At 30.3% G+C, this 11756-nt stretch overlaps 1 protein-coding gene across 1 annotated transcript; it reads right to left on the bottom strand.

Annotated features, from left to right (window-relative positions):
• Nucleotides 1-9149: 9149 nt before the first annotated feature.
• Nucleotides 9150-11516, bottom strand: LOC101501592 (probable L-type lectin-domain containing receptor kinase S.7). The gene has a single exon (XM_004516055.4). It carries the CDS (start codon nt 11296-11298, stop codon nt 9376-9378), a length of 1923 nt encoding a protein of 640 aa, XP_004516112.1. The 5' UTR covers nt 11299-11516; the 3' UTR covers nt 9150-9375.
• Nucleotides 11517-11756: the final 240 nt, after the last annotated feature.

Below are 11756 nucleotides of genomic sequence, written 5' to 3'. Positions count from 1 at the left end.
GTGTTCATATTTTTTTATAATAAACATAATTAATTATATTAAACATAACAAATAATAATTTAATGAAATTAATGTCCTACCCGTTAATAAAATTAAATCACTATCTATGTCTAAGCAAACCAGGGAAACGGATTCCTCAAAGCAATCCTCTCAAGCGAAATACTTACATTCATTTCAAACGCAAAATTTTAGCCAAACTAAGCAAAATACTTCACCCCATAAACATACAGAATTTAGGCGAATTTGTGAACAAAAACTCATATTTTGGTTTATTTCTATATAACAATATTATATCGTTTGAAACAAAAGTAAGAGAAGATACATGCCTTTCCGACGTGTGCGGTCGTCTCTTTGATCGGTGTTGTTAAAATGAGTTTGAATATCCTTTAACTATGGATATGGGTTTGATGGATCTGAGTTTGCTGGATGTGGGTTCGATGGATCTGAGTTTGTTATGGGTAAGATCTGTTTATGTAATAACAACTCTATCTTCTACCTTTTTCTCTCGTTTACGATTTTTTTTATAGAAAATTCCTCTCTCCTTCAGTTCTGTTTGTCTCAATTTATAGGAAACCACTAATGTTTTCATTCATCATACAAATACATGTTCTGGATTTTGCCTTGTTACTCAGCCAAGAATTAATTGGATTTTACATTGTTTTTCTAACAATTTTAAACAAAGCACGATTTTAGGAAAGAATTTTTTTTTCTGGCTTTCTATTACAAGTAACCTCTTTATTAAGTTAAAAAGTAAATCAAATTAGTGAAATAACCAGTTTATGACAGGATAAACATGTTTTGTTGTTGTGAATCGTGTGTTGGTGAGGTTGTCAAGCAAACGTGTTGAGTGATAAAATGAGATTGAAAGAGACTTGTGTCGTTGAATGTTGAAAGAGTTGTAACTTACAATTTCTTTTTGTTTTAGAATTTTTTATTTTTATTTTTATTTTTTTTGTAAAAAAATGATAGTTTTAGATTTTTGATAATAATTATAAAATATTTATTAAATATATTATTATTATTATTATTATTAAAATAATTTTAAATTATTTGGACAAAAATTAGGTACTACATATATATATACTCATTGTAACCCTATTAACTCAAGTTTGGTTCATTCTATGTTATGAAACCCTAGAGTGTTGTCTCTCTTCTTCCTCTTTTCATTGTTAACATGGTATCAGAGCTTTGGTTGATTTTGGGATCTGCAATAAATACTATAAAGAAGAAGAGAGAGATTATTTTGATAGGAAAGACAACCACCAAAAGAGAGACAACACATGGTATCAGAGCAACACAGGCTCAGTCAGGAACTGGGAAGACAACAACATTTTGTTCTGGAATTTTGCAGCAGCTCGATTACAGATTGGTTCAGTGTCAGGCTTTGGTTTTGGCCCCTACGAGGGAGCTAGCTCAACAGATTGAGAAGGTGATGTGAGCTCTTGGCGATTTCCTTGGTGTTAAGGTTCATGTTTGTGTTGGTGGGACAAGTGTTTGTGAGGATCAACGCATTCTCCCTGCTGCTTGTTTGTTATGATCAGTATTAAGGAGTTGACTTTGGTTTGGTTCATATGCTTTCAATTGTTGTGGTTCTTTGCTGATTTGGTTGGTAATTTAATTGTTCGTCTCTCCTATCTCTTTGGTTTCTTTCTTCTGTGTTGTCGCTCTCTCTGTTTCTTCTTCTGTTTGATTGCTCCTCTCTCTAGTAATTTGCTTTGTTGCTTCTCTCCATATTGATTGTTCTACTTGTTTGCTCTTCTCTCATGTGGTTCATCTATTTGGTTGCTTTTCTCTTTGTTTAGTTTGGTTTGGTGTAGTTTAATTTGGTTTGATACGATTTAGTTTTGTTTAGTTCTATTTGGTTTGGTTTGTTTTGATTTGGTTTCGTGGTACTACTTCTTGGGTTGTTCCTATCTGTTGATTTTGATATTGGTTGATTTGAGCTTTAGTTTGAGGGGTTGTTTCAATATTAGGAAATTTTAGGGAAGATGTTAAGTAGTATGTTATTGGGCTTTTATATTATATATTAAGGGTTTGTTTTGATATGGTTGTTGCTCCTTTTTTTTATCGCTCCTTTTTCGGTTTGATTTTTTTGTTGGCTTGGTTCTTCTCTTGATTGTGACTATTTGATATGATTTCTTGTTGGTTTGGTTTCTCTCTTTATTGTGATTGTTTGGTATAGCTAATGATCCTCTCTTTGGCTTATGCTTCTTCTTTCGTTGCTTCTCTCTTTGTCAGTTCTCCTCTTTGATTGTTGCTTCTTCTTTGGTGACATCCCTCTTGTCCCCCCCGGCTGTTCAACCACCTCCTGCGATTGTTGATCCTCCTCGTTACCCCTCTCGTCAACTTTGTCTGAGCCCTCTTTCTATAAAGAGGTTGTTCTTGATCCTCTTTGGCAGCAGGCTATGGCAGAAGAACTATCTGCATTGCACAAAACCAATACTTGGGAATTAGTACATCTTCCTCCTAGAAAACGTGCTATTGGGTCTCGTTGAGTATACAAGATCAAAACTAAGTCTGATGGGCCAGTTTAGCGCTACAAAACACGTCTTGTTGCTAAGGGTTTCTCTCAACACTATGGTATGGATTATGAAGAAACTTTTGCTCTTGTAGCCAAGATGACCACTATTCGTACTCTTTTTCTTTACAGATAGTTGATTTGTTCACAAAGATGCATTCCATTAAACGTTTTCGTTTTTTAGTTGACAAACTCTCGATACTCCATGTTAATGCATCGTGAGTTTGAGGGGAGATGTTAGATAATGTTATTATATATTAGTAATAAATGTATTTTAGACATTTCTATTTTTTTATATATATACTCATTGTAACCCTATTAACTCAAATTTAGTTCATTCTATGTTATGAAATCCTAGAGTGGTTGTCTCTCTTCTTCCACTTTTCATTGTTAACAGTTAATATAATTCAAACAAATTTCTTGTAAAATGTACATTTAAAGAAGATGTATCTATATATAAATCATATTAAAGAAAGTTCATTTTTAATCAAAAGTATGTTTGCAAAATTAAGTTTACATAAATGTCAATTAACAAACGCTAATCCAAATACATATTAAGATGGTGTTAATCAGTTCCGTTTTTGACAAAACTTAGTAACCAATAAATAATGATTTTGTATGTTTTTTTTTCAAATGACCAAAGTTAGTAATTAATTATTAGGCTAAATTACATATGTGGTCCTTTAACTTAATTTCAGGTAACGTTTTAGTCCTTTATCTTTTTTTTCTTTTTCGATTTAGTCCTTTATTCATAACAATATCAAATAAAGTATGAAAATATAAGTTTATTTGAAGATTTGTGTTACGAATTTGATGAAATTTGTATTATATTGAAGAATATAATTAATTTTATGAGTTTTGATTGAATTTTTTTTTGAATTTTTAAATAAAAAAGGATATCATTATTGAAATTTTAAAACATAAAATATCAAATTGTCACTTAAAATTAAAATAAAGGACCAAGTCGGAAAAAAAAGAAGATAAATAACTAAAATTGTAACGCCCCAAATTTTTTATACAAATATTACTGAAAAATATTTATTTTCTTTTAGAAACAACTAATTAATTTTTTTCTCATTAACAGAACGTAATGTAATTTACTAAAATATTATTTATTTATTCATTTGAAAAATTAATATTCCAATTATTAAATCAATATTTATTTATGGTCTAAAATAAAATAAATTCTCTTTAAGTTGAAATTCAAAAGAAACAATGTTGACTGAAATTAATTACATTCAATTATTTACCAGCAAATGAAATCTCACTTCCGCATTTCTATTAAAAGTCAATAATGAAAAGTAAATAATTTTACAATGTACGACAAAATTTTTAGTAATACAAAATATTATTTTTAAAGTAAAGGTCTCATTTTCCCACGCGCGTGCACCAATCAAACATCATTCATACGACTTTTGATATCATTAGTACCTAAATATTGGTGTAAGGGGTCAGTTCATCCCACAACAAAATTAAACCAAATAATAAATTAACAACCATAAAATATGAATATAAAATCTTTTCGTAATAAAAGATTTTAAAAAATTTGATTCTTTAATAGTTCTTAAAGATGTATCAAAAGTCATAGAATGTATCTAAATAAATCAAGTAGCAATCGTATGGCAAATAATTAGATCAAAATAAAATAACATAAAAATGTATGCAAGTCATGCATGCTCCTAAACATATATGATCCGGATATAACCAGCCACACAGGCGTCCACACAGAAGTCACCCATACCAATGGGGAAAATTAAACCAGCCACACAGGCGTCCACAAAGATGCATATGATATGTCATGAAATGATAATGATGCTCAAAGATACATATCACCCCCCAATTAGATAATCACATAAATCACAAGCCACTTAGGCAACCACAAAGATAACAATATTTAAAATCCAATTCACCAGCCACTTAGGCAACCACAAAGATAACAATATTTAAAACACAAATCACCAGCCACTTAGGCAACCACAAAGATAACAATATTTAAAATGCAAATCACCAATCACTTTGACAACCACAAAGATAAAAGAATGACAAATAGGTGTGACAACAAGATGCCTAATGGAAACGTATGAACATATAAGCTATTTACGTTGCACTATTACCATTGATTTCTTGTCTAAAATTGAAGTGCACTTAATTCCAACATTATACTACCAATAATTACTATTTCTTTAATTTTATTAGGTTGTTACAAAGCCAATTGAAATTTATGTGTATGAGTTAATTTGAATTAACTAATAGATTTCACCATATATTGAAGGGTGTCACACACTAATTTTAATTAAATAAATAAATTAGAGATTGTCACATCACTCTTTTAATTTTTTTATCTAATAGTTACGAAACCAAAAATTTCATAGAATTATTTTTGTAGACAATTATAATAAAATTATAATTTTTAGTTTAAAAAAGATGAATGCATGAGATACAAAAAGGACAATAGTCTTTTTGTGTCCTCTCTTAATTGCACAAAAAAACTTATAATTAAATTTATAATCTTCCTTTAAAAAATAAATTAAGGGTGTTTAAAATGAATTAATGCACATTATGTCAAGAAAACACCATGAATTGTCATAAGGGAGAGTAAAAGAATGAGTCAAGTCACTAATTTTTGTTTTTATAGGATGAACCAAAAATATTTTCAAAACACTTGGTTTCACTAACTCTATAATATCTCCTAAAATGAATACTTATTTGGTCGCAAATAAAACTAACAAACGATATAACTTATATAAATTCTAATTTAATTAAATAATTCAACTAATATTTTATCAACTAAAATAAATCAAGCAAGACAAAAATACCACTCACACATAACAAAATAAAACAAACATATCTAACACATCAATTTCATGATTATCGAAACTAATCAAATAAAAAAAATGTCCATTTATGAAATAATGACATCATAAATAGTCCCTATGTAATTGTCACGTAAAAACAATTAAATGAAAATGAAGATTATAATTATTTAAGTAGAATAGAGTGTGATAAAATTTAATTTAATTTATTTACACATAGAATAATTATTAATTTAGTAATTTCTATTACTAAAAAGATACATATATAATGTATATGAAAATTTTGGGGTGTTACAAAAATGTTACCTGAAATTAAGTTAAAGGACCACGAATGTAATTTAGTCTAATTATTATATTAGTACTTTTAACTCTTTCACTTGAGTTTAAATTTAGACTTTTCTATTCTTTTAACTCTAAGCTCAAACAAGTTGATAATACATGCTTGATGTAATGGTTATCATAAATAGTAAAGCTCAATAACTGAACTTTTAGATTAGTTGTTAAGTAACTGCTCCATCCATCCCTAATTTTTTGTCACTTTAAATATTTCATACAAATTAAAAATGTGTTAATTTTATACGAAGAAAATAATTTATGAGTTATTTTATAAAATTATCCCTCATTAATGACATGAAAAAGATAAATTAATAGAATTAGAAGAAGAAACTAATAAATAGTAAATAATGTAATAGAAAAAAAATTAATATTTAATTAATATCGTAAAATATCATATATTTGAGACTAAGGGAATATTAAATGTTTCATACCGATGATGACATAATTACATGATTAAGTGTGCTGCTATTGAAGTACCCTCAATTGCATAGTAGATTGCGTTGTTGTTGAATATTATAAATATTCAATTGTATGTGCATTCAAAAGTAGAATATATTGGAGGTGGAACTTTGAGAGAATCGAAAATGAAGACTAGTTATAATCTTGAAGACTGACATTAGTAGAAAAATCTTACGAAAGGTGGTACCTCACACTTTACTCATCAACTCGAAGTTAGACACATCCATATTTACGAAGTAGTTTATAAGTTATTTCATAGTTGCAAAGCCATGTATTTTTATATGTTTGTTGGTAATGTTAATTAGTTTTATGGTTGATGATAGTGCATTTTAGTTATTATACTTAATTTTATTTTTGTTTTTTGAGGATGATGAAGTATCTTTCTTTGTTTTTCCATGTGGATGTGAGTAGATGCCGAGTTAGCACAGTGTCAAATGAAATGTGGAGGAGTGATGACTAGGCACAATAACAATAGTTTAATTATTTATGTTGATTTAAGCAGCTTTGTTCGATTAGTCATTAATGTTATTTGGAGTTTTATTATCAACTCTCAAATTATGTAACACATCAAAGTTGAATTCAATTACTTTTGGGTTATTTGCTATTTCCGCTATTTGTTTGTGACTTTTTTACTTTAATAATAATAATGTCAATCCTTTATTAATGAAATGTATTTAAGTTGGGTTTACAAAGTTTATACAACTGTTATAGTATATCTAATCTTCCACGGTGCTGCTGAAGAGCCATGTGGTGGCCATGGGGTCCATTTTGACTTTGTCTCAAAACGAATAATTCCATGGGTTGTCTCATGACCGTTGCAAATAACTAGTGACGTTTTATGTTACTTGTTTTTCATAGTCACATGCTTGTTTATTAGTTTCATTTTTTTTTTATAAAGGAGATTTTAATCATTTATTGAATATTTTCAAACTGATTTATATTCCCTCACTCTTATGACACTAATAGGTATAATTGAAGTAACATGGTTAAATAAACTAATAAAATGTTCCTACTAACACATACATACTTCACATTTAAGCCTTCTACTATATAATTTTTTTCCCCCTCATTACAGATACAAATTGTTTTTTATACACTTTTACACAATTCAAAGTGTAAATTTTTTTTTATACTTTTACACGGGATTAAACCAATAAGTTCGATTCAACCATAAGTTATCACATTTAACAGCCCGTAACTAATTCAAGAGAGCAATGATCTGTTAGCACATTAAAATGTTTTTACATATTTTATATATAGTTGGGTGGAACTGGTCAATGTAATTCAGCTCAATTTTTTGTGCCGGAAATTGTAGTATACTGAAAAAATTATAATGTTTTTGGTGGGTATTATTCTTTTATTTTCATTTTTCTTTAGACAACTCAATGTCTTTTGTTTGTATTTTTGGTGATATGTTTATGTCTATAATCATGATGGGTTTCAAAGTTTGACTCATATATATAGCCGTTACGATATGGTCAATAATCGCATCTAGCTTTCAGTCAATATCACCAATAATGCAAATTAAATTAAAATTGTATCGGTCATCAATTTTTATTTTCGGTGAAATCAATTTTTATGACAAGGAAAAAACAAAAAAGAAAAACAAAACAAAACTCATAAATGAAAAATGTCTAAATCACTAGCAAACATAATATTATAGATCTCATAAACTAAATTATCAATGAATTATCTATAAAAGTGTGTTGGATGAAAAAAAAATTAATTGCAAGAGATAATAATGACAATCCACAACACCACAAAAGACTAGATCAAGGACCGTAATAGATTCTGATTGAATACAAATTTAAGAGTATTCTCTAGATTTAACCAACAAAAAAACCATTTAGGATAACATATAGTTCAACTAAAAGGCAAGTAGTGGTACCATAAAACCTGAGAACCATAGCAACCCACAAAGTTCTCCCAAAACCAGATCGACTTGGATTATACTCAAAGAGCCACCATCAAAATTAATTTTGATAAATTTTTGCAAAAGAACAAACAACTTCAATTCTCTAAGAATACAAGACTTAGAGTCACGACCCAAATTGCCATAGTTTTTTTTTTTGGCTTAATTGCAGTTTTGGTCCCCCTATTTTAGCTGAATCGCGAAAATAGTCCTCCCATTTTGTTTCTCCCCAATTTTGGTCTCTCAAACAGTATTTTAGTCCAAAACTTGATGAAATTTCATTTTTTAAAGCCGTACTACATCATTTATGATCATAGATTTCATGTATAATTGTTGCAAATGAGATCTTGAGGCATTGTGTGATTTAAATAAATGCAAAAAAGATAAAATTTCATCATATTTTAGACCAAAATTATGTTTGAGGGACCAAAACTGGGGAGAAACAAAATGGGGGGACTACTTTCGCGATTCAGTTAAAATAAGGGGACCAAAAGTGCAATTAAGCCTTTTTTTTTTAACTAAAACAATATTGAAAAAAATGCAACAAACTTTTTAGGAGACAGTTAGAGGCAAGTTCAACTGCATATTTGGAAATTATGAATCAGTATGTGAAAATTGCCCAAAACATTAACAATGATTTTTGACAGTCCTCTAAAAATAGAAACACATTTTCCTTTCTCATCACAAATGAGGTAATGACATGATTGATACCAATTTAACAAAAACAAGCTAAATCAAGTTTGAAATCACATACATTTTTTTTTAAATTGTTTTTGTCAACCTATTTCCAACCAAGTCACTATCTACCTTAGACTTTACAACAAAGAGGACGATACACTTTTATTTTTGAAGTCAACTAAATCATTTATAGACTTCCTGATGATTTTAAAACAACATCGATCTACAATGAATTATCAAAGTAGTCCATACTAGAATTTCCCAATAGTTGTTATGAATTATGGTACTATATTTTTTATGCAAATTCTGAACGAGGACTAATTCAACCATGGTTCTGATATGAAAACAGTAGATACTGAATCATTCAAACAAAGGGTGAAGGGTTTCGTTAAACATATTTGTCTGTTCACATTGAAGATATTCCACTCAAAAGTAGAATGAAAATAAAACACAATTGTTATATAAATAACACTCAATTGTTACATATATCTCTGTATACTAAGTTTCTTCTATATATCTTGAATACATCTCGGTTACATGAAGTTCAATAGATTAGCTTGAACTCCAATCAAAATGAGCACATGACTAAACAAAATGTTACAATGAAGTATATATAAAAGAACTAAAGAATCAATAAAATCAAATGAATAAGAAACTCATCAACTTGGCTCAATTATGATCTTGCACGTATATTGATTTGAACCAAACCTTTCACCAATATCAGAAACAATCTCCTCAAGAGTCAAAGGCAATCCAATTGAAAAACTAAGGCAAGGTTTCACTTTAGGCACAACAAGAGGTAAAGCTTCATTGTTAAGAATTTGCAAAACTCTTCTCATAGAAGGCCTTTCATCACTATTTGGATTTGCACAACTCAAACCTAATAGCAACATTTTTCTCATTTCATCCTCATGAAACTCACCATTCAATCTCTTATCAACAGCCTCAATTATCTTCCCTTGTGAGTAAAGTCCCCAAACCCAATCAACCAAATTCACCATCTCTTGACCCTCTTTCTCAATTGGTCTTCTCCCACAAGCAACTTCAAGAACAACAACTCCAAAGCTAAACACATCGGTCTTATCGGTCGCTTTCCCATATTGAAGATACTCGGGAGCTAGGTATCCCATTGTTCCGGCCGTTAATGTCGAAACCGGACTCTTATCATGATCCATAAGCTTTGCCAATCCAAAATCCCCTAATCTTGGATTCAAATTTCCATCTAGCAATATATTCGCCGTCTTAATATCTCTATGAATCACTCTTTGCTCACATTCTTGGTGAAGATAAGTCAAAACAGAAGCCAACCCAACAACAATGTTATGTCTTTGAACCCAACTCAACAAAATAACACACTCAGATTCTTTGTAAAGCAACTTATCTAAACTGCCATTAACCATAAACTCATACACAAGCAAAAGTTCACTTTTCTCAACACACCAACCTAAAAGTTGAACCAAATTCTTGTGCCTTAATCCAGCTATAATAGATAACTCAGATAAAAACTCAGTTTTCCCTTCATGTGAATGTCTTGATCTTTTAACAGCAGCAACTGTTCCAGAAGTAACAAACAAAGCCTTATAAACAGTCCCAAATGAACCATTCCCAATTATCCTTGAACCATGAAACCCTTTAGTAGCAAACTTCAATTCCTTGTAACTAAACTTCTTAGGACACCCCATAGAACTTTCATTCTTCTTAAGCTTCCTTAAACTACTCCATTTCCTAAAAGAAACATACCCCAAAACCAAAAGCACCACAAAGAACAAAGCAGGACCCACAACAGCAACACAAAAACCAATCACAAATCTCTTTCCATGATGGTTTTTTGTTGTGTTTGAAGGTGGAATATCATCAACTTGATAACCCAAATTATGCATGCTTGAATTTTTATTTTGACTAAACTGAAAAAACTCAAAGCTCCATTTCATGATTTGTTGAAGTTCAGTACTTCCTTCAACATAACCCAAAAACCCCAAATAAACAACCTCATTGAAATACTCATAAAGATCAACATCAACACTCAAAACCGGTTTTTCCGGCTTCGAAAAACTCGAATTTTCATAGCTTAAGAAAACACTCAAGTTTTTGTTAAAGCTCTTGTTATAGTCAATCCAAGAAGTGATTAGATTTCCACTAGTGAAATTGAAACCAACGGTTTGGATTGAATTGCTGAAATTGTTGAAATTGAAACCAAGTGTGTTATCATTGGTGTGAAAATCAAGTGAAATGAAGTGTTTGGTGGAATTGAGAAAAAATGAGAAATGGTTGAGTGAGGAAGAAGGAGGAGGGTTAGGGTTTGAATTTGTGATGGAGAAAGTGAAATTAGTGGAAAAGGAGAAAGAGGAAAAATTGGAAGAGTGAAAGATAGGGTTGTTGTAAAGGAGAGTACCGGAGGTGGAAGTAGGGACGGTGGTGGAGCTTGTGAGACCGACGATGCCGTCGTGGAGGAAGGAGTCGCCGAGGAGGGTTATGTTGCGGAGGGTGAAAGAAGGGAAGTTGAATGTTGTGTTTTGATGTGACAGTGAGAGTGTTATTTGGAAGAAGAAAAAGAAAAAGAGGAGCGTGGTGATTGGAGACATTTGAAGTAACAAGTTCGTAGGTTTATTTGGAGTGAAGTAAGTTGAAAATGAATGTTTAGTTGTGATGATGTGTGTTTTTAAATGAGGAAAGGTGGGAATGGGATTACAACGGTTGCCAAACGTATAAATTAAGAAAATAATTCAACATTACTAAAATATGCGAGTTATTTTCCTTGGTCCACTTTCTTAAAAATAACTTTCATCACAACAGCTACTAATAGATGGTGTAATAGTTTTATTAATTCATCACATCATAGCTTATTTAAAAATAACTTAAAATATTATATTAGTTTGACATTTCATCAGATCAGATACTAATAGACGGTGTATTAATTTCATAATAGTATTCAGTTCTACATATTAGTGGTTGACAATTATAATGTGAACAATGTGGAACTAAGTTTTCTTTTTCAATGGGGAAGGTGGCTCGTCGTGTTGCACAACCTTATTTAGATTAA

The sequence above is a fragment of the Cicer arietinum genome, chromosome 5 (genome assembly GCF_000331145.2).
Source record: "Cicer arietinum cultivar CDC Frontier isolate Library 1 chromosome 5, Cicar.CDCFrontier_v2.0, whole genome shotgun sequence".
Lineage (NCBI taxonomy): Eukaryota > Viridiplantae > Streptophyta > Magnoliopsida > Fabales > Fabaceae > Cicer > Cicer arietinum.
This window is presented reverse-complemented; position numbering and strand designations above follow the sequence as displayed.

What these genes read in the sequence shown, in the direction of transcription:
- LOC101501592 (XM_004516055.4), bottom strand. Translation starts at nt 11,298, where the DNA reads ATGTCTCCAATCACCACGCTCCTCTTTTTCTTTTTCTTCTTCCAAATA.